This window comes from Elephas maximus, chromosome 1, assembly GCF_024166365.1.
Source record: "Elephas maximus indicus isolate mEleMax1 chromosome 1, mEleMax1 primary haplotype, whole genome shotgun sequence".
In the NCBI taxonomy this organism is placed as follows: domain Eukaryota; kingdom Metazoa; phylum Chordata; class Mammalia; order Proboscidea; family Elephantidae; genus Elephas; species Elephas maximus.
Window position 1 is genome coordinate 102,812,725 of NC_064819.1, and position 24,149 is coordinate 102,836,873.

At 41.0% G+C, this 24,149-nt stretch overlaps 1 protein-coding gene across 1 annotated transcript in view; it reads left to right on the forward strand.

The window, feature by feature from the left end:
• The window catches only part of DNAH8 (dynein axonemal heavy chain 8), a 367,281-nt gene that overhangs the window by 297,086 nt on the left and 46,046 nt on the right, over positions 1–24,149 (forward strand). The window contains exons 83-87 of the mRNA XM_049891307.1: positions 4,034–4,107; positions 6,356–6,508; positions 6,880–7,035; positions 17,673–17,789; positions 19,676–19,777. Of these exons, the coding sequence (XP_049747264.1) occupies positions 4,034–4,107; positions 6,356–6,508; positions 6,880–7,035; positions 17,673–17,789; positions 19,676–19,777 (602 nt within the window). The remainder of the gene's footprint in view (positions 1–4,033; positions 4,108–6,355; positions 6,509–6,879; positions 7,036–17,672; positions 17,790–19,675; positions 19,778–24,149) is intronic.

A 24,149-nucleotide genomic window follows, 5' to 3' on the forward strand; every position in this document is an offset into this window, starting at 1 on the left:
CAAGAATCCAGGCAAGTGGCGATGGTCACTTTGACCAGGGAAATCAAAAGGGATATGTCAAAAAATGGTCAGATTCTGGATATATTTTAAAGTTGTTTTTGTCATTGTTAGCTGCTGTTGATCGACTTCCAACACAGCAACCCCATCACAATGGAATAAAATGCTTTGTGGGAATACAAAACATTACCAAAAATGACGAAGAGAAACCAGATAACTGGGAGCTCCTAAAAATCAAACACCTATGCTCATCTAAAGACTTCACCAAAAGAGTAAGAAGACCACCTACAGATTGGGAAAGAATTTTCAGCTACGACATCTCCGACCAGTGCCTGATCTCTAAAATCTATATGATTCTGTTAAAACTGAACCACAAAAAGACAAACAACCCAATCAAGAAGTGGGCAAAGGATATGAACACGCACTTCACCAAAGAAGATATTCAGGCAGCTAACAGATACATGAGAAAATGCTCTCGATCATTAGCCATTAGAGAAATGCAAATTAAAACTACGATGAGATTCCATCTCACTCCAACAAAAAAGAAAAAAAAAATTTTTTTTTCCTACAAGGCTGGCATTAATCCAAAAAATACAAAATAATAAATGTTGGAGAGGCTGTGAAGAGATTGGAACTCTTATACACTGCTGGTGGGAATGTAAAATGGTACAACCACTTTGGAAATCTATCTGGCGTTTTCTTAAAAAGTTAGAAATAGAACTACCATACAACCCAGAAATCCCACTCCTCGGAATATACCCTAGAGAAATAAGAGCCTTCACACGAACAGATATATGCACACCCATGTTTATTGCAGCTCTGTTTACAATAGCAAAAAGCTGGAAGCAACCAAGGTGTCCATCAATGGATGAATGGTTAAATAAATTGTGGTATATTCACACAATGGAATAGTACGCATTGATAAAGAACAGTGAGGAATCTGTGAAACATTTCATAACATGGAGGAACCTGGAAGGCATTATGCTGAGTGAAATTCGTCAGATGCAAAAGGACAAATATTGTATAAGACCACAATTATAAGATCTTGAGAAATAGTATAAACTGAGAACACATTCTTTTGTGGTTACGAGAGGGGGGAGGGAGGGTGGGAGAGGGTTATTTACTGATTAGTTAGTAGATAAGAACTACTTTAGGTGAAGGGAAGGACAATACTCAATACACGGAAGGTCAGCTCAACTGGACTGGACCAAAAGCAAAGAAGTTTCTGGGATAAACTGAATGCTTCGAAGGTCAGCGGAGCAAGGGCAGGGGTTTGGGGACTATGGCTTAAGGGGACTTCTAAGTCAATTGGCAAAATAATTCTATTATGAAAACATTCTGCATCCCACTTTGAAATGTGGCGTCTGGGGTCTTAAATGCTAACAAGTGGCCATCTAAGATGCATCAATTGGTCTCAACCCACCTGGATCAAAGGAGAATGAAGAACACCAAGGTCACGCGATAACTATGAGCCCAAGAGACAGAAAGGGCCACATGAACCAGAGACTTACATCATCCGGAGACCAGAAGAACTAGATGGTGCCTGGCCACAACCGATGACTGCCCTGACAGGGAGCACAACAGAGAGCCCCTGAGGGAGCAGGAGATCAGTGGGATGCAGACCCCAAATTCTCATAAAAAGACCAGGCTTAATGGTCTGACTGAGACTAGAGGAATCCTGGCGGTCATGGTCCCCAAACCTTCTGTTGGCCCAGGACAGGAACCATTCCCGAAGACAACTCATCAGACATGGAAGGGACTGGACAATGGGTTGGAGAGTGATGCTGATGAAGAGTGAGCTACTTGTATCAGGTAGACACTTGAGACTGTGTTGGCATCTCCTGTCTGGAGGGGAGATAGGAGGGTAGAGAGGGTTAGAAAGTGGCAAAATCGTCATGAAAGGAGAGACTGGAAGGAGGGAGCGGGCTGACTCATTAGGGGGAGAGTAAGTGGGAGTATGGAGTAAGGTGTATATAAGCTTATATGTGACAGACTGTCTTGATTTGTAAATGTTCACTTAAAGCTCAATAAAAATTATTAAAAAAAAAAATGCTCTGTGGTCCTGCACCATACCCAGAAGCAGTTATGGATCAGACTGTTGTGATCCATAGAGTCTTCACTGACTGATTTTTAGAAGTAGCTTACCAGGCCGTTCTTGCTAGTCCATCTTAGTCGGGATGCTCTGCTGAAACCTGTTCAGCAACGTAGCAACACACAGCCTCTACTGATGGACAGGTGGTGGTTGCACATGAGGTGCGTTGGCTGATAATGTAACTGGGGTCTCGCACATGGAAGGCAAAAATTCTACCACTGAACCAGCACTGCCTCCATGTTTCGAAGGGACACCTCTATATTTCCTCTCTACTCATTACCTAGATCAGCATACACTCACGTGTTAATACTTTTTGTCCCTATCAAACTTTACTCCTGTTGAACTATTGGACATTTGTGTGTACTTTCAAAATAAGAGGGGCTCAATATCTCTTGTACAATCCAGAGGCTCCTCCCACTCAAGTCTCATCTCTCCTTTTGTAGGTTGGATGGGATTCTTTCCAGGTGCCCAGGGTAGTGGTGCCTGATTCCTCTGAAGAAGAGAGATTCATGGAGCTCTGTTAGGAAAATCTGGCTTTATTCACTAACCCTACTGCAATTCCTGATTCTCCAAGTAGTGCTCTTCCATCCTCTGTCAGGAGGCCCGTTGCAGTCTCTCCCTGTGACCCTGAGTCCATGAGTAATCCCTAATGTTGCACCCTGCCAGACCCTCATGTAACCTCTGGCCACTAACCACGTGGTGCCATTTAAATAGTATGCCCTGACGACAACTTCTTCTTCGGTTCCTGACATAGTTGACTTCCCACCCATTCTAGTGCCTTATACCCTCTACCAGCAGTTGCCAATCAGCCTCATTGTTTGCCCAATCACAGCACATTCTTCTGAGAATCTAAGCTTATTCAAAGGAGCTCTGGTAGTGCTGTGGTTAAGCGCTCGACTGCTAACCAAAAGGTCAGCGGTTCAAACCCCCCAGCCATTCCATGGGAGAAAGATGGGGCAGTCTGTTTCCTTAAATATTACAGCCTTGGAAACCCTATCTGTCCTGAGGGCCGCTATAAGTCAGAATCAACTCGATGGCAATGGGTTTGGTTTGGGGTTGGAAGCTCATCCAGTAGAGTGGGGCAAAAACCATACACCACTCCACAATGTCTCCTCTGACTTCTTTTCCCAGTGCAAAGAACACGCAATTCTTCAAGAAACTCTGAGCCCACAAAAGCTTGTTTAAAGTGTAATTTCCAGCCCCAGTTTCACAGGTGAATTCATGTCAGGGCACAAGTGCGGTTCTCTGCCTGGGACATCAGGTCCTGAGCAGTGTATTCTCCCCTGAATTGTAATTACACTTTGGAGTGGTCTCCACTTTCTCTTAGTGCTCAGTTCCAAGGTGGTAATTTAATCTGAGGAGTAGCTGAAAACTGGGTCTTCGACAGTTACCCTTAAATATAGTCCTCAAAGGGCTGAGTTGCCTTGATTTCATCTCGGAAAAGTGAACAAATACACAAACTAAAACCAAAATAGATAAACAGGCAAAAAAACACTGCAAGCTTGACACCTCAAAAGAATGAAAAGTGAATTTAATCTTTTCTGAAGCTTCTGCTAAAACAGCAAAGGAGGATTCAAACCAAAACATACAGCAAAACTCAAAAATCCTCTTTCCTTCTAAATACCTATGATAGCATGGTAGCTTCCTCTTCTACCATCAACCTTCATCCAAAGACCCCAAAAACTCTCTCTAAAACTTGGCCTTGTGCCTTTTTGTCTCTCCCAGCCCCCTACCTTTCCAGGGGGTACTCCCAGTTCTCTGCTGCCATCATTTCCCTGATCAACACAACCAAAGGCCAGGCCTGTTGGGACAGCAAAGCCTCCTTAGAAGTAATGGAGGGAAGGAGGTTTTAACTACCCAGAAATTATTATTATCATTATTTTTTATCCCAATCCTATTACAGAACTGACCTTTCATTATTGTGAAACTTCTCCTGTGTTACAGAATGTAGAACTATCTCCATGGGGCAAGGACAAGAAGTACATGCTCGGAAGCTAATTCAGGTGTCAATGCAACAGGTGTGTAACAAGGGCTGTCTTCTCCTAGTGCAGACATCACTGCTGTGGTCCCTCCATCCGTCAGGCCTCCTTAGGAACACCATTCGTGTATATAGAGGCCAACTTCAATTGTGAATGTGAAATCTCAAACCAGTTTCCTCCGGATGTCCCCAGGAGAAGCCTGTTCCATCTCCCATGGTGTATCCTTCATTTTATTTTCGCTAATACATATATATTTTTTGACTGTTCGATGGACGCACCTTCTGATTCTCAGGGATGCAGCCCCGGCAGTCTTAGAATTTCACCATCAGTATTAAGAGATAGTACTTAAGAAGCGACAGACTGAGACAGTTAAATTTCAATTTTTGGTTAAAGTCAGGCTTTCATTTTTCCATTAACGGATCGTTTAGATCAAATAAGAAATATGTGAGGATGTTATATTCAAATATTAATAAATAGGGTTTTTTATTGAAAATTGCAAGCTGAATGGATTGCTGAGAATTGTTTCCCATCACACCTAATAAATACACAGGACATTAAGTCTCTTGAAATGCTCTGTAGATAGCAATCTAAGCTGTAATAAGAAATTGCACCATTTTTATAAACATAAAGTAAGATCTTGGTTTATTTTTAAGCTTTTGGTCTCATAATGTTTGTAGCAACTTTGGTGCAACTCTTCCCTGGGAATTAATGACTAGAGAGGGTTAATGGGCTAAAACTATGTGGGTCATCAGATTTTCAAACAAGTCATTAATTCTCAAATGCCCTAAGCCTTAATTTTTACCACTTAATTAAATTCAATAAAATATTGCATTTAGTTTATATATACCAATACCAAAGCAATTATATATAATTATTCTTACTTGGATCAAACGATTCAGTCTATTGAGTGATCTGACAGTTTAATTTTGGGACTTAAATAGTTACTTTGGTTTCATCGAGTGAGAAACTTTTTAATTTCGATATAGCATTCACTTAACCTTCTTTGGAATACTAACTTTTATAATTTCTATGTTCTGTTTCTGAAGGTGGGATAAGCCTTGATAGTAATGGCATTTTTCAGGAAACACACGCAAATCATGAACAGCCATGTTGGCAACTTGATGGACGTCAGATTTAGTATAAAGCTGACATTGCGGAATGCAGAGTAGGGAATCAGGAAAAAAACTGGGTCTATGAGGTCACAAACTGACCCTAAAATGCATCTTGCACTGGACACCCCAGTTAAATAGACCAACACATCCCCTTTACTGTTTAAGCCAGTCTGTTATATTTTCTCTTGCCTACGTATTTGAGGGCATGATACGCAGTCATTACCATATATTTGTTGCACTCAGTGTTCTGTAGCTGTATTTATCTGATCTAGTTTTGTAAGGAAAGGAGCCCTGGTGGCACAGTGGTTAAGCGCTTGGCTGCTAACTGAAAGGTGGGTGGTTGGAACCCACCAGGCACTCCAAGGCAGAAAGATGTGAGAGCCTGCTTCTGTAAAGATTATAGCCTTAGAAACCTTGTGGGGCAGTTCTACCCTGTCCTATAGGGTCACTGTGAGTCAGAATGGACTGACGGCAACAGGTTTGGTTTGGTGCAGGTTAGTTTTATAAGGGCATCAAAATGTTGTCTGGTTAAGAAACTGTGTTCTCATATTGTTCAAGGTAGTTTTATCAAGTATTAAGACAGTACTTAATAAGTTTTGTGGTTTCAGGAATATATGGGAAGTGTGGTGACAAAAATAAGTTTTAGCATCATGGTGGCAAATGTCACCAAATTTATTGTTTTCAACTCTCAGGAGCTAATGTGTATCTTCCTTGGTTTTGGGAGTGAATCAGTTCTGATTTACCTACAATATGAAGTTTATGCTAATATAGCATACAGGTTTCTGCAGGTACAGACCAGCTAGTTTGGGCAGGACCATTTAACTGACAAATTCCAAAATACTGATTCCCACCATTAGATGGTGCACACACTGTACCTACACAAATCTGACTTTAGGTTTTAATTTCTGTTCCTTTCTGAACCAGGGGTGGCAGAATACAATCGTTTTGAACCCGCTTGGTTCCAAACCCAAGTAAGCAGCCTGTAGTAGTTGCAGAAGGGATGATTGTAATTGACATATACAAATTTTTTTAATTAAATGCTCCAAATATAATATTTGTGAGCTCTGAACAAGGTTTGTTTTGTTTGTTAATTTATTTGTGCATTCTATTTGTTTTATTAAAATCATAGCGGAAAAGTTATGAGAACTAAATATTAAATCATTTTTTGGACGCAGGGTGGTTGGGTATTACTACAAAATTGTCACCTTGGCCTGGAGTTCATGGAAGAATTACTAGAGACGCTAATTACCTCTGAAGCCAGTGATGAGTCTTTCCGAGTGTGGATAACTACTGAGCCTCATGATCGATTTCCGATTACGTTGCTTCAGGTTTGTTACTATGAGTCTCCTTCTGTTGAGGGTTTTAGGAATAAAGATGGCATAATTGGCATTAGTAAAAGGTGAAAATGCAGCAGGGATTTTTGGGCTGATAGAGTCTGCAAAATCTTCTAGTATCATCGTCAAAATCTTAACTGTAACCGCCAAGGTTATTTAGTAAATACTTCCACAGAAGAGTTCTAAGACTTGATACTGGCTTACTGAGTTTCAGCTGTGATCGGTGTAATTAGTTTACACGGTGCTGACCTTCAGCCCACATTCCACGTGCCATAAACATGTTGCTATTTGATGTGTTGTAATTTCCCTTTTCATCTTTTACGATAATTTGCAGAAACAAAACTCCTGTTTGCTTTTTATGACAGAGTTCTCTCAAGTTCACTAACGAGCCACCACAAGGTGTACGCGCAGGTTTGAAGAGAACATTTGCGGGGATTAATCAAGACCTTCTGGATATCAGTAATTTACCCATGTGGAAACCAATGCTTTACACAGTAGCATTTTTACACTCCACTGTGCAGGTAACTTCTGAAAGCAGCTTTCATGTTTAGAGGATGGGTAGTGACAGCTCCCCACCACCATTTTGTTCCCCTTCCTCTGCTTAATTTTGCTTTGTAGCAATTTTCCTACCTGGCATGGGGCATATCTGTTTATGTGTTTAGTATGTGCACCCGCGCCTCCCCGCCCCCGTCCTGACCAGTAGCCTGCATGTAAGATTCTCCAGTCAGAGACTTCATCTTTTTTGTTACTGTCGAATCTTCCACTGTCACAACAGTGTCTGGGGGCATCGTCAGAGCTCCGTAAATATTTGTAGAAGGAAGAAACAGATTATTAAGGCAGGAACTTTGTTTTGAACGGGCATTGTCAAGTGCTTATACCGGCCGAGAATTTTGTGTACACCATCTCACATAACACTAACAAACACATTCCGAGGTAGGATTATCACTGTTTTAAAAAATGAGGCTATTGAGGCTCAGAGAGGTTGAGTACACTTTGTATGTGGTAGATCTTGCAGTCAAGACTCCCACTGTCTAGCTCTGAAGCTCTTTGTACTGTATCACAGATCCTTTCACAACAGATTCCAGTATGTTTTGACCCTATTACTCAGGAGTAAAGGGAAAGGTGGTGGGGGGCGGAGGAGGAGTAACGGTAGTTACCTCTCTTTCTAAGGTTGTTTACTATTTGCTTTTAGGTTCTATTTACTTACACAGTAATTTAACGATTTTATAGTTACCAAAGGTCCCTGGGAGGAGCCCTGGTGGTAAAGTGTTTAAGCACTCAGCTGCCAACCAAAAGGTCAGCAGTTTGAACCCCCCAGCTGCTCTGCAGGAGAAAGTTGTGGCAGATTGCTTCCGTAAAGAGTTACAGCCTTGGAAACCCTATGGGGCAGTTCTACACTGTCCTATAGGGTCACTGTGAGTTGGAATCTACTCGATGGCAATGGTTTGGTTTTTTGTTAAAGGTCCCTGGGTGGCGCAAACGTTTGATGCGAGATTACTAACCTAAAGGGCGGTGGTTTGAACCCACCCAGCCGCACTGGAGAAGAAAGTTCTGGGAATCTGTTTCCATAAAGATTACAGCCAATAAAACCCTATGGAGCAGTTCTACTCTGTGACACGTGGTGGACTTTAAAAAAAAAAAAAAATTATTGTTTTGTTCTGTATTTGCAAGTTGTGTAGTTTTAATGCAGAATCCCTGTTGGTGTGATGGTTAAGCGCTTGGCTGCTAACTAAAAGGTAGGTGGTTTGAACCCACCAGCAGCTCTGCAGGAGAAAGACCAGGCAATCTGCTTCCGTAAAGATTACAGCCTAGGAAACCATAAGGGGCAATTCTACTCTGTCCTGTAGGGTCACTGTGAGTTGGAAGCAACTCGACTGTACATAACAACAACAGCAGCAGCATAGTTTTAATGCACTTGATTCATTTTTGGCCTCACAGAGAGATGGAAAGCCCCTTTTGGCCCCCCCTCCCTGCCCATTTCTTCCTTCCTTGAGGCTGATAGTTGGGGTGAAGGACAAAATGAATTAACTGGCTTCTCCCAGCAGTCATACTTTCAGCCCAAATGTGGAGGGGAATTTAATGCTCACCCCAGAAAATACTGGGCATATTTGTCCTCTGACTCTTTCTGCTTACCACTTCCGTAGGATTATGCTGCCCAATAGACAAGGCCCTGTAGAGGGGACAGTTGGTATTTATCTGATTCCCAGCCCCTAGAGAATTAAAATCCGGTTAAATGCTTTGTAGTTGGTTATTTTTACTAAGTGCCATTGTGTCCTTTGCATTTTAAATTACAGCTTTCAAGTCATTGAAGCCTATTTCATACATCCTTATCTGGGAATTGTCTGTTTTGCTAGACTTTTTCACACTCTAATGCAAATATTGCTTTAACGCTGATATTTCACAAATAGTATATTTTATGATTCTGTTCCCAGTGGTGATGATTCAGCTTTCTCACAGTGCTTATCATGGAGTGATGATTGGAGGTATTTTCCATATGGCCAATGCGGCAGCCTGTGTTTGTAGTGGCTATTATCCAAGTGTTAAATGGAAGAAGAGCAACAGGACTATGGCCCAATCATGGGGCTAAAGTGTGCTTGCTGTTAACACAGCATACATTTGGGTTAAAACGGGAGAAAGAAATATCTCCACTGCTAGGGTCGGGAAGCTAACAGTGGAATGTCTAAAAAAGTGGTTGAGTATCTCTCAAAATCAAATCTTAGCGTGTTAGAAAGAGCACTGAATTGAGAGTCAGGAAGCCTGGATTTTATACTTGCTGTGAAATCAATTTGCTCTGTGGTATTGGTCTATTATGTCCCCTGAAGGGTCTCTGTTTCCCCATCTGGGCAGTTAGAGATGGAAGTAGGTGGCCTTCTAAGGGTTTTCTCACTTCTAAAATTCCGTAAGCAAGTTTTATGACTACACAGGGATTCTAGATAATGCAAGGATATTTTTTCTGTCCTTTTTCCATCAACTTCAGAAGTGTTTGTGGTATTATTGCCTAAATTCTTTCTTTTGTTTGGTTAGGATAGAACTAGCTGGATAGAAAGATCCAGCATCCTTTAGGGACTTACTAGTCAGAGTGTAATCCTGGAGCAGCATCAGCATCACCTGGAGCTGGCTAGAAATGCAGACTCTCAGGCCCCATCCCAGACCTCCTGAAGGAGAATCTGCATCTTAGCAAGATGCCCAGGCGATCCATGTGCACATTATAGTTTGAGATGTAATTCCTTTTGGAAGGAATGTTTTGGATTAAATAGATTGTGACATATTTCTCTTCTATGTCTCCAGTGTTGGACATAGCAGCCAAATACCTGATTTGTTAATTGACTAATTGATTCCTCCAAATTAACACAGGTATCCCTTGTTTTATACACAAACATGATGTATACATTTTTGTCCTTGTAGAGTCTGAGAAAAAGGACAGAGAAATTGGTTCATGTCACATAACCTGAAGCTTTAGAGTTGGGGAAGGGTTATGCTGGAGTCCAAGACATACTATGTAGTGGAACATAGTGGCAAATTACCTAACCCCTCTCTGTCCCGCAACATAATTTCTCTTACTGAACCTTGGCTTGGCATTATGCTATCAACTCGCCCCAGCTGGACAACATGATGTATTATGTGGACCCTACTCCTGCTGCAGAGAACAAAATGAGCACTCCTTCTTTCCTATTACAGCGAAACCTGTGAGAGCTGGAACTCAGTGGAATTGCCTTGTTTTTCTGGGTCTTGCAAGTTTTCTGCCTTTGACAGGGCGCAGTTTTACCACTTTTTAAAACATTGTGCTTCAAGTGAAAATTTACAGCACGAATTAGTTTCTCATTCAAAAATTTATACGTGAATTGTTTTGTGACATTGGTTGCTATCTCCGCAATGTGTCAGCACTCTCCCCCTCTCCTTCCCAGGTTCCCTGCGTCTATTCACCCAGTTTTCCTGTCCCTTCCTGCCTTCTTGTCTTTGCTTTTGAGCAGGTGTTGCCCATTTGGTCTTGTATGCTTGGTTGAACCAAGAAGTATGTTCCTCGCATGTATTGTTTGTTTTATAGGCCTGTCTAATCTTTAACTGAAAAGTGGGCTTCGGAGGTGGCTTCAGTTCTGAGTTAGCAGTGCGTCTGGAGTCCATAGTCTTGGAAGTTCCCCCAGTCTCTGTCAGACCAGCAAGCCTGGTCTTTTTTTGTGAATTTGAATTTTGTTCTACATTTTTCTCCCGCTCTGTCATGGGCCCTCTGTTGTGATCCCTCTCAGAATGTTACCATTTTTTCTACCACTTGTATTAGTGGAAAATATTTGACCTTTTCTTTTCTGACAGGTTTCCGCCTTACACAGGTTCCGGCTTTCGCAGGTTATACTATATTAAGAAGGGAAAGTAGATGTGGCTAATCAAGGACAACTTTCTGGGGTAGAATAGTGGTGGAGGGTGTGGTATGTTTTCTCATTGATGTGGGAGCAGGCTTACCAAATAGAAGGAGGGTACCAAGGGAACTTGCATAGATGCACAAGGCAACTCCAAACTCAGCTCTTCTGGCTCCACACTCCCCGCTGACTTCCCTCCCCTTCATCTAAACCTCTCCTCCAGGAACTTACCATCCATGTAGGCCAGCTAGCAGCCACCCTGAGAAGGGAAGTTGCTGCAGCTGTGGCCGCTCTTACTGGAGTGGGGTGACATCTCTGCCTTGGCCAGCCAGCCTTTCCTGCCTCCCCAGGTAAGACTTTTATTACCCAGGGTGCTGGAGCATGCCTTGGTCCAGTTTGACCTCCACTCCCTATGAACATGTCAGCATCTTCCTGAAGAAGAGCCACAGAGAAACCTCTCTGTCCTCAGTATTATCTGTCTATGGCTGTGTGGAGACTCCAAGGCACTACCGTTCTGGGTTTCAGGGCAAGGTCCCATTCATCTTTTGGAATTTCAGTTGTAAACATATATTCGTCCAAAGTCTTGGTCTTTTGAAACAGAAAACATTTTTGGTTTCCTTCTAGCACCGCCTGAAGAAGGTCAACGACAACAAAAACCAAAGCTGTTGCTACCAAGTCAATTCAGATGGATTTCCAGGCCTTTCTTCCAAGATGCCACTGGGTGCACTCGATTCTGCAACCTTTCAGTTAGCAGCCAAATGCATTAACTGTTTGCTTCACCCAGGGACTCCAGAGAAAGTCAGAAAAATGTTTTTCTCTATTTGATGGTCAGCTTACCACTCTTCGAAGCATTGACCATCTAGTCAGTGGTTCTGAACTAATGCTTGGGCCACACTCCAGGCCCTGGAGTTTGGGCGCCAGGACAGATGGAGGCTGGCCTCAGTCTTTTTAAAAACTTCCCATATGATTCTAATATCCAACCACAACGGAGAAAAACTACCAAATAGCCACTGACCTTAAAGGAAGAATCTGTAGTCATTTTTACATTCTTTTCATGGCTTGGAGTTTGTTTCCCCATCACATTATTTTTACTTACACTGAGGCTCACATTTGGGGCTTTTCTGATGGCTTATATATAACACTGTGAGGCTTTTTGCTAAAGTCGCCGATTAAAATCTTAAGGGCCTGCAGTGGCAGTTACAAACTTGGAGATTTTGTGATGAGTCTTAAAAATACTTGAAATATTAATTAAAAATAGTCATATCAGCAGGCTCAAAGAATTCTTCTATTAACAGTTCTTCATTAGAAAAAGTGTTTCCCCTGCATTTTGTTTTCTTTCTCATGCTTAAGTCTTACCGAACACTCCCTTCAAATAATAAAATATATAGTGTATGTAAAATCCTTGCTTCGGGGAGGCATGATTATAAAGCTCTCAGTTTAAATGTATTTGGAATAATTACAGTATTATGAAACAGGTTTATATAAAGATCTTTTATGCTCTGCCCTATAGTGTCTCTCAGTGGTTCTGGCTATTTTGTTAATTATTGTTACCTATTTTTTTATTGGGTAGTGCCGTAATGGTTAAGTGCTACGGCCGCTGACTGAAGGGACGGCAGTTCGAATCCGCCAGGCGCTCCTTGGAAACTCTATGGGGCAGTTCTCCTCTGTCCTATAGGGTCGCTATGAGTCAGAATCAACTCGATGGCAGTGGGTTTTTTGGTGGGTAGTGCAAATGGTTAACACTCTCAGTTGCTAATGGAAAGGTTGGTAGTTGGAGTCCACTCAGAGACACCTCGGAAAAAAGGCCTGGTGATCTTCTTCTGAAAAATTGGTCACTGAAAACCTTATGGAGCACAGTTCTGCTCTGACACGCATGGAGTCACTGTGAGTCCGGGTCAACTTGACGGCAACTGGTATTAAAGTTTCCCTTATGTAATCTAACATGGCCTTTATTTTTCATTGTATATGGGCTCCAATTATTAAATAAATAAGGTGTGATGTTCCCAAGAGAGCCTTGTTTTAAAGATGCAAGTGAAGTGGTTCTGCATTGGGTTGTGGGAACTGCTGAGGTAGAATCTAATATAAAACCAGTAATAGCTTTGATATCATTAAAACGATGATTCCATTGAGCAATTTTTCATGACTGTTCTAAGGAGGATTCCAAGTCTTCCATATTTCACCAGTAGTTGGAATAAACAGAAGGAGTGTCGTTGGTCATATTAAGTAGGGAATACACTGGCCTTCCTAAAAATCATCACGTTCTCCGACTTAACAGTGCATAATAATTCCCTTCTATTGAATCATGTTTTAACTCTTTATTCTGACATTCAAATCTGTCTACATCCTGTCCCTAAATCACATGAGCACGTGGTTCCTGATGCTCACCAGAGATCACCCTCTGCTGTGGTAGAACCATCTACCTGAAGCCACCTGGACAGTCACGTGCTTGGTGCTCCTGCCTCTGGTCCCGGCCTTCACCAAGCCTGCAAGCCCCTTATCCCCTCTTTTCAAAGATCAGCTTCAGTGTCATTCCACCCAGAAGCCTGTGATTAAGCGCCTTCTTCAGGCTTATTGTCTGTTAAATTTTCACAGTTAATTATATTCACTTTCATATTGTCCTCTTGTTTCTAAGTCTTATTTTCTCAACTAGATTAAGACTTCTTGAAAATACAACTGCTTTAATATTTTTACAGTGTATCAATTTTTTTTTTTTTTTTTATCATGTAGGGCACATGTCATGGTCTCAGAAGTACTAATTGGACAGAAGACATTTTATATTCCAAGTAAAACTAGCAAAACAAACATAACCACCACCACAATAACAAAAAACCCTGCTTTTGAGCTCCATATGTGTTCTTAGGTCCCAGTCTCACTGGTCTGATTCTATCTTGATGTTACTCCCAGGATGATAATTCAGTTTTTCCCCCTTTCTAGTCACTAATCGAGATCAATGGGTATGAAAAAAATTGCCAGAAAATGAAATGAATTCATTTGGAAAAGAAAACACCTGCGAAAAATTTGTCTCTTTTGATGACTTTAGTGAACTAACTTCAAAACTGAAAGCTTTAAATGAAAATTGATAGTAAGTAACATAAATGTCAAGCAAATCTCAGCATTTGGGCAATTTTCGAACATCACTTTTTAAGAAGCAACTAAATTGCCATTGCTCAATGCATGTAAATTTCCGTAGAGCCAATTTAAGCAGCGTCAGTAATTGGAAAGAAAGAATTATTTTTCATTTAGTCTCTTACCTAACTGAACATTAAATTTTAAAAAATTAAATCAATCACATAGGTAAAACTAACATTATGTTGTCGTTGTTAGGTGCCGTCGAGTTCATTCTGACTCATAACGACCCTTTGTACAAAAGAACGAAACACTGCCTGGTCCTGCACCATCCTCACAATCGTTGTTATGCTTGAGCCCATTGTTGCAGCCATTGTGTCAATCCATCTCGTTGAGGGTCTTCCTCTTTTTCGCAGACCCTGTACCTTACCAATGATATCCTTCTCCAGGGACTGATCCCTGCTGATAACAGTCCAAAGCACTTGAGAGGAAATCTCTCTATCCTCACTTCTAAGGAGCATTCTGGCTGTACTTCTTCCAAGACAGATTTCTGTCAGTATTCTTCACCAACACCATAACTCAAAGGCATCAGTTCTTCTTTGGCCTTCCTTATTCATTGTCCAGCTTTCACATGAGAATGAGGCAACTGAAAATACCATAGCTTGGGTCAGGTGCACTTTACTCCTCAAAGTGATATCTTTGTTTGTTAGCACTTGAAAGAGGTCTTTTACGGCAGATTTGCTCAATGCAATACATCGTTTAATTTCTTGGCTGCTGCTTCCATGGGTGTTGATTGTGGATCCAAGTGAAATGAAATCCTTGACAACTTCAGTCTTTTCTCCATTTATCATAATGTTGCTTATTGGTCCAGTTGTGAAGATTTTTTGTTTTCTTTATATTGAGGTGTGATCCATACTGAAGGCTGTAGTCTTTGATCTTCATCAGTAAGTGCTTCAAGTCCTCTTGACCTTTAGCAAGCAAGGTTGTGTCATCTGCATATCGCAGGTTGTTAATGAGTCTTCCTCCAATCCTGATGCCCTGTTCTTCTTCATATAGCCCGGCTTCCCAGATTATTTGCTCAGCATACATATTGAATAAGTATGATGAAAGGATACAACCCTGATGCACACCTCCCCTGACTTTAAACCATGCGGTATCCCTCTACTCTGTTTGAATGACTGCTTCTTGGTCTATGTGCAGGTTCCTCATGAGCACAATTAAGTGTTCTGGAATTCCCATTCTTTGCAATGTTACCCATAATTTGTTAAAATCTAAACAGTCAAATGCCTTTGCATAATCAATAAAACACAGGTAAACATCTTTCTGATATTGTCTGCTTTCAGCCAAGATCTGACTGACATCAGCAATGATAACCCTCGTTGTTCCACGTCCTCTTCTGAATCTGGCTTGAATTTCTGGCAGTTCCCTGTCTATGTACTTCTCCACATGTTTTTGAATTATCTTCAGCAAAATTTTACTGGCTAGTAAACTAATATTTTAGATTTCGATTTTCAAAAATGGAAAAACATTTGCATATCAATAATAAGGGGTTAGTCTTCTCTTTGAAATCCCCAAGGTGGAAGAAATTACAGGGATTAGAGGGTTAGCTGAATGCATTTTCATGTACATATCCCATGCACCTTCCTAACCCACCCTTGCTCCTGGACGTAACATGGAGGCATCCTTCAGTGTTTGTGGGGTCCACTCAAGAAATTCAGGACCCTGTGTCAGCCTCAGAATTGACCTCCAAGAGAGTGAGAGGGAGAGCACCTTTCACTCCAGTAATAACCAACCAACGTTTATTGGGCAAACATGCTTATTTCCTTGAAGATGCTGGTGCAAATGGGGAGACAAAACAGGAAACACGCTCTCCACTCTCAAGGCTCAAAATACAAAATACAGTTAAACCAAAAACCGACAACAACAAAAAAAACCAATTGCCATCAAGTTGGTTATGACATATGGTGACGCCATGTTGGAATATAACTGCCATCAAGTTGGTTATGACATATGGTGACGTCATGTTGGAATAGAACTGCCATCAAGTTGGTTATGACATCTGGTGACGCCATGTTGGAACAGAACTGCACTCCAAAGGCTGTGACCTCTTGGAAGTAGATCACCAGGCCTTTCTTTCAAAGCACCACTGAGTAGATTTGAACAAACCCCCCTTCAGTTAGTAGCCAAGTGCTTAATTATTTGCACCACCCAAGGACTCCTCTAAATATGGTTACAGGACCAAAATATTTCAACGTGAAATAACTAGAAAAACAAATCGAGGCTATGTGCATGCTGGTACCAGGAAGCAGAAGGCACCAAAAGAAGCAAAAAGACACCATTAAGAGCCAAGGCTTCCCCTCTTGTGCCCTCTGCTTCTTCTCAGCTTCTCTATACACAAGGTGGAAGATGATGTTTTGTAGCTCCTGAGTTTATAAGTAGTTTAAGCTCTGACTAGGTAGCAATTCTGAATCCTAAATCTGAGTTCCTGGGAGAAGGAATCTGATCAGCTCTTCTTGGGCTGATTGCCCAACCTTGATTGACTTAGTTAAGGGATGGGGATGGAAGTCATCCAGTACAAATGCCTGATAAACCTAACCCAGAGAAGTACAGGTCTAGAAGTAATGGTAGCATTTTACATTTTTGAGAGTCATTTTTTTTTTTTTTGCCCTTAGTCTGATCTCCTAGGTCAGAACATGTGGACCCAAATTATTTTAAAAGCATTCCCTGAAAACTAGCAACTAAAATCATTTTGCTTTCTGAATGTCTTATCTGACCTGACCATGAACTTGTCCAAACTAAAGTTCATTTGGACTCGTCTCTGTGGTGTACTAAGTGATCAGGGCCAGCAATATTGGTTCTTACATACTCTTTAAAATGGTCTTCAGAATACCAAAGCAAGTGAATCATATGATCTGGGCCCAATTTGATTGCTTATGGGTAACTTTGCAATTCTAAACAGTTAGCCATTCTTTTGTAGGTCTTTTAGGGCTAGCCAGCAAGTAAAAGGGAAAAATGGAGGTACTGTGAAAATTTTAAGACAAACGGATCATGTACACAAAAGAAATTTTTGTTTTTCAAAATATTTTCATATTTTGCAAGATTACTGAGTGAAACTTGCAGGGCATCTAAGTTGTTTTACTTAAAAGACAAAAATTCAAACCCTTACATGTGAAACTTTCAAAAGTCTAATTTAGGATAATTCAATAGATAATTTATTGAGCACCTACTAAATTCTTTGAGTTGGCAGTGGAGATCTAGACTTTTGTTAAAAACAAAAACCTAAGAACTTCACTTTGGCTTATAAACCATTTGGCTGTAGAGCTATCAAATAATTTTTCTAAAATGGTTGTTATCGTTGTTAGTTGCCATCGAGTTGATTCCAACTCATGGCGATCCCATGCGTGCAGAGCAGAGCTGCTCCACAGGGTTTTCAAGGCTTGTGGCCTTTCGGAAGCAGATCACCAGGCCTGTCTTCTGAGACACCTCTGGGTGGGTTCTAACCACCAAACTTTTAGCTAGTAGTTGAGCACTACCCAAGGACTCCCTCTGAAAAACCTACTCAATGCTTCCTTTCCTTGGGTATTTCTAAGGAATGAAGCACATTTGGTCTTTTAAAAAAAAAAAAGGATGGAATATTTCCTATGAATTCAATTCTGCTGCTTACAGCTAGTGTTAGGGGAGAAACTGCTTACGATTTTTAAAAACCCACTTGATGCTTACTTTCCTTTGGTATTTCTAAGGAACGACGCAAATTCGGTCCCTTAGGATGGAATATTCCCTATGAATTCAATTCTGCTGACTTTACAGCCAGTGTTCAGTTTATTCAGAATCACCTTGATGAATGCGACATTAAAAAAGTGAGTGAAATAGTTTTTGTTTCTATTTTTATTGCTTTCCTTAAATCAGGGTATTTAGAGTCATTTTCAGTCTGTAATATGTGGTGAACCTGCTGGGATACCTCCGCTATCCCCCCTCTCCACCCAAGGGACTGCTCCTTCCAACCAGCTATTTACTGGTCCTGCCATTTCTACTCGAACTGTAGGTGTGCGTGCAGACTCTCTGAGCTCCTTCCTATCCCTCTCTCTGTCTCTCACACACACACAGACTCACACGTAATAAATAAATTAAAAAAAAGCTGAAATACAGGGAAGAAACCCAGTAACTCATTGTACAGCAGAACACCACGGCCTTCCTCAAGTCATACCCACCAGTGCCACGGTGCGCTTGGAGAGAAGGTGTGCCTTAAATAAAAATTTCTTCACTGATCTCACTCATGCCTTCTCAGAAGTGAAGATGCTTATCTCCCAACCCACATGAGAGTTGCTTTTCACCTTAAGTCACTTCTTAACTGACATTTAACTGCATATAAATAGTAATAACTTCTATAAAAGTCGCTCATTTAATGGCACATCACAGTTTTCAGAGTGCTTGTGTATGAAGGACCTCATGTTTTTCTTTACAAATTTGTGAGGTAGGTATCCCCATTTTACTGATGAGGTAACAGACAAGAGAGAATAAGGCTTCCTGAAGGTCACAGAGCTAAAGACGCAAACCCAGCTGTCCTTTCACACATATATTATAAAAGGTTGGAAATCTGGTTTTTCCATGATCTTGGGAAGTTAATGAGTGTCTCAGAGTCTGACTTTCCTCATCTATAAAATGGTCATTGTTTCTGTAAAGAATGAGTGAGATAGTATTTGTAAAAGCACAGTATCTGCTACATAATAAGGGCTCGATAAATACTGGTTTTCTTCTGCCTCCTCCTCTCCTCCTTCCCAAAGTATGGTCCAATCTCCTCCTATATTACCCCACTGTAGGTCTTCATGATAAACAGAAAAAATGCAGTATCAGTATGATGATGGTGAGCTGAGGTGAATTTATACCTGGGCAGGTGGGAACTCTAGAGTCAAGCCAACCATTTCTCCTTGAAATGACAAAGGGATATTCAAATTAAGGGCATAGGAATTTAATAGGAATTAATTTAATGAAAAATTGCATTGTATGGGTTCCTAGGCTATGATTGTTTATCACTTTGTTGTATACAAATAAGAGTTGCTTTGAAATATTTGACCTGACAGGTAACCAAGCTGAAGAATAAAATTTTAACCAAGAGAGAGTAAGTCAAAACCAAGCGTCCTTACTTCTCCTACCCCAAATATATTGAAGGAATTTTTAATTAGTAAAAAAAAAAATTTTGAAATGTATTGCTAGTTTAAGATTGGTACATACATTGATGTAGTTATTGCCCATTTTATGAGATGGTAAAGGATTGCATTGTAGAAAAATCTTGTGAATAAATAATTTTCTAGTTGTTCTCATACTGATTCTAGAAAATACATTACTAAGAAAGCATATTAAAGTGTTGATTACTTGATTTTCTCCTTTCTCCACTAAACCCTACTTTTTTTCCCCTCTCTAACAGCTTGACCTTATTTTAATGAGTGTTATAGGTGATTAAGTCAATAGAGTGAAAAATAGTCTTTTTTTCTTATTTTACATAACCTTTTTTTATGGGCAGTGTACTCACCAGTGTTTAGTATTGTAAATTTTTCTTTGGTGAACAAACCATAATGATTCTAGCCATCTAATAGTGAAGGAGTTATTAATATAAAATAATGAATAATTTTAAATGTAGGCTATCGAGTGTTTTCTTTTCCAGGCCTTTCCATTAGGGAAAGAACTGAACTAGTGATCATTATTTGTTTTGATTGACAATAAATTATTATTATTTTTTTTAATAAAGGGTGTGTCATGGAGTACAGTCCGGTACATGATTGGAGAAGTACAATACGGAGGCAGAGTGACAGATGATTTTGACAAGCGTCTACTTAATTGCTTTGCTAGAGTAAGTCCAATTTAGAAAATAAAAAAGCATAGAGACACATTTCATTGCAATTTCCTTTTAAAGATTTTTTTTTTTTTGTAATAGGTAAGTCAAACTTAAAAAACAAAACAAAAAGTATAAAGCAGAGCTGCTGAAAAGAAGGAGAAAAAAATTAGCATTCTCTTTGTGGTCTAGAGCAGAACAGCAACCATTTCTCAATGGTGTGTAAATCTTTTCTTTACAGATGAGCTGCTCATGCCCAGGGTCTCTCCCCACCACCCTCCTCCATATCCCTGAGCCACCAGTGTCTCACCCGTGAGGAGAACACTAGATGCCCATTTCGGAGCCTGTTCCTCCGAGTTGCCAGTGTTACAGCCTTTTCAAGCCTCCAAATAGGCGATTGGGGAATTAACCGTAATTTGAGTTTTCTTATCTCTTCCATTAGGTTGCACACTTGAAACACTGATGAAGTGTTTCTCTTGTTCTCTGTACCCAGTAAAAGGCACATAAAGCATGTTTATGAACATTTTCTAGAGAAAATTATTCCTTAACAATTATTGCTTTCACATGGAGGGTGAGTTAATAGAAACACACCTACCAGACTCAAACGGTTCCTTAAAATTTTACTTGTTGGAAAAGCAATATTCATTACTTAAGTGGGCAAGGAATCAGATATGCGAGTATTTATGGTTATCTAAATTCCCGTATTGGTAATTCTCTTTTTCAATGATTTTTTTTTTTTTTTTCCTCCTTAACAAAATTAAAACCTCAACAATAAAGTACAAAGTTTGGGGATATTTTGTTAACTCAGAGTAGACCAGAAAACTGATTTTTCTTTCAACTCTTACTTATTTTTGAACGTTTTTCTTGAAGCTGTGTGTGAAGAAAAGCAGATGATAACAAGTGTCTCAAGGATATGTGGAGGCAGGAGCCCTGCTGCTGGGAGGTTAGACTGGTACAGACCTTGTGGAAGCAGGCAGGCAATACTTACTGAAATTAAGTATCCTGGGTGGATACATCCCAGAACATTTCTAGAATAAGTAGATGTGGCGGACATTTACATAAATGTTCACGGCAACATTGTGTGTGGAGCTGATGGCAACTGTCTAGTTTCAGGTGAGCTCCTGCTACCGACCAGATGGAAACAATCTCTGACACAGAGATTCGCACGCAGAAGCTTTATCAGGGAATGTTCTTGTGGGGGAGTGAAGGAGGCAGGGTGGGCAGAGGGAGAAAGTTAAACTGCAGTGCAGTTGCAGTAGAAAACAAACAAACAAAACAGCAAGCCAACAAACAAACAAAAACCACCAAACCAGTTGCCCTCAAGTTGATCTCAAACTCATGAAAACCCCACATGTTGCAGAATAGAGCTGTGCTCCTCCGTAGGGTTTTGGAGCAGGTCACCAGGCCTTTCTTCTGAGGTCCTTCTAGGTGGGTTTGAACCACCAACCTTTTGCTTAGTAGTGAGCATGGAACTATTCGTGCCACCCAGGGATACTCCTAGTTGCAACAGAGGCCTTGGCAAATCCCATAGGGAGTTGTCAAGATGGATGGCCTTCCAGAGGCATCCCAAATTGAGGCAAGGGGCAGAGCCTTTAAATCCCTGGCATTGGCTAGTCATTGGATGCAGGCTTCCCCCAACCCTCCAGAGGGCGTTACCTCGGGTGTGATGACTTCTTTCCAGCGAGGTACTCCCTTCTGCCAGAGCAATTCCTGGGAAGAGACAGTGCTGTGAGCCTGCAGTAACCAACATTCAAGGCAGCTGGAGAAGGAATGCCTGGGGCTAGAAGAAGGATCTGGATGGCACATCACAGCACCCACTACAAAAGGCTAACAATCCTAAGGGAACACATGAGGAAGGTGCAGTGGATGCTCACAATAGTATAGTGTTGCTCACCCTTCTGGGCTACAACCTGGTGGCACTTAGTGATATCAAGGGTGTGATGTGACTGCTTTCTGAGCCAGACTCCCACTCCTGAGTATATGTCCCAGAGATACCCGCAGACAGGTCCACGGACATGTACAAAGATGGTGTTCACAGCATTGCTTGCTGTGATGGGAAGATGAAGGGGAAGTGGATGTCAGTCACAGAATAAAAAAAAAAAAAAAACCAAACCCAGTGCCGTCAAGTCGATTCTGACTCACAGCGACCCTACAGGACAGGGTAGAGCTGCCCCATAGAGTTTCCAAGGAGTGCCTGGCAGATTCGAACTGCCGACCCTTTGGTTAGCAGCCGTAGCACTTAACCACTACCCCACCAGGGTTTCCAATCACAGAATAGATTAGTTAATTATAGGTGCCTGCATCCAACTATGTGGACTATGATGCAGTACTCGGGAGAAATAAATCGCATGGCATCGTGGTTAGGTCTTACAAAAAATAGTGTGAGTACAGAGCTTTCAAAAGTAGAATAAGGTCTATAAAGTAATATGTGTGTATTTTACAAAGATAAATGCATATTCAAGGACATATATACAGTGCATTTAAATAAATGCCTTCTGGGGGAAGGAGACTGGGAGTGGATATCAGGGCTGAATGGGGAGAAACTAAACTAAAAGGGGCCTGTGTTAAGGACACTAATAATAAACTTATTGTTGTTAGGTGCTGTTGAGTCGATTCCAACTCATAGCGACCCCATGTGACAGAGTAGAACTGCCCCTACAGGGTTTTCTAGGCTGGCATCTTTATGGGAGCAGATCATCAGGTCTTTCTCCTGAAGAGCGGCTGGGTGGGTTCAAACTGCCAGCCTTTCAGTTATCAACCAAGCACTTCACCGTTTGTACCACCAGGGCTCCGTAATAAACTAAGGAGTGTGAGGAACTCACTTATGTATCGGAGGTTCAAAGGAGAAAAAAAAAAAAAAAAAGATGTTTAATAAGTATGCTTACTGTTAGAATTATTGTGAAAATACCTAAAGCTGGAGTGTTAGCAGTGGAGACTGTGAGAAGTGGTTGGATTTAGGATCTGTTTTACAGGTGGTACCAGCAGAATGTTAATGGGACTGGGTGTAGTAGGTAAAAGGAGAAAGGAGTTATGCATCACTCCTGGTTTTGACCTAAGCAAATGGGTAGAGGATGGAACTATTTACAGAGAAGGAGGGCTGTAGAAGGAACAGATTTTGTTGGCCGCACAGTGGAGTCTGTGTTGATCATGTAATTTTTGAGATGTCTAAACCAAATTGGAAACCCTGGTGGCATAGTGGTTAAGTGCTATGGCTGCTAACAAAAAGGTCAGCAGTTCGAATCCGCCAGGCGCTCCTTGGAAACTCTATGGGGCAGTTCTACTCTGTTCTATAGGGTCGCTATGAGTCAGAATCGACTCGATGGCACGGGGTGGTGGTAGAAACCAAATTGGGAGCCCGGGTGGCACAGTGGTTAAAAGATTGGCTGGCTGCTAACCAAAAGGTCAGCAGTTCAAATCCACCAACTGCCCTTGGAAACCCTATGGGGCAGTTCTATTCTGTCCTATAAGGTTGCTATGAGTCAGAATCGACTTGACGGCACTGGGTTTTTTAAACAAAACTGAGTGTCTAAGACCTTAAGTTCCATGAGGGCAGGGTGGTTGCCTGATTACATCACTGCTGAATTCCCAGTACCTGGAATAGAGCCTGGCACACAGTAGGTGCTCAACAAATGTTTGTCAAATAAATGAGTGAATGAATAAATAATAACAAGGCAGTTGAATTTACAGGTCTGGAGTTGAAGGGAGAGCCCAGGGCTGGAAATAGATTTGGAATTTGTCAGCATGTAGATGGTATTTTAAGTCCAGATATTGAATGAGATCATGTAGGAAGAAAGTGTAGAGAAAAAAATAGCTAAGAACAAGGTGCTGTACTTCAGTGTTTCAAGAAAGAAGTAACGGTCAACTGAGAGAGGTTAAAGAAGATGAGGAAAGGGAATTAAAATTTAGTTAGTGTTTGCCTGGTAAGTTAGTTTTTTTCAGCCTCTTTTTAAAAATGTGAAATATCGAAAATGCATAAAACAAACATACAACTTAATACATTTCTTCAACGTGAACACCCATGTAACTACCACACCGGTCAAGATACAGAATATTTCCATCACCCCCAAAGCCTTCCGTATACCCCCTACTTGATCACATCCAGCCATTACTACAAAGCACCCACTATTTTGACTTTTATGGAAACCACTCCCATGTCGTCCTTTAATAGTGTTCTTTCATTTTGCCTGCTTTTGAACTTTATGTAAATGGGATCATAGAATATGTTGTCTTTCGTGTCTGGCTTCTTTTGTTCAATATAATATTTTGAGATTCATCCGTATTGAAGTTTTAGCAATTGAGTAGTTTACTGATTTTCATTGCTACCCAGTAACCCACTGAATTTCACTGATGGAAATTGTGGCTATTTCCTTTTGGGCTACTGTAAGTAATG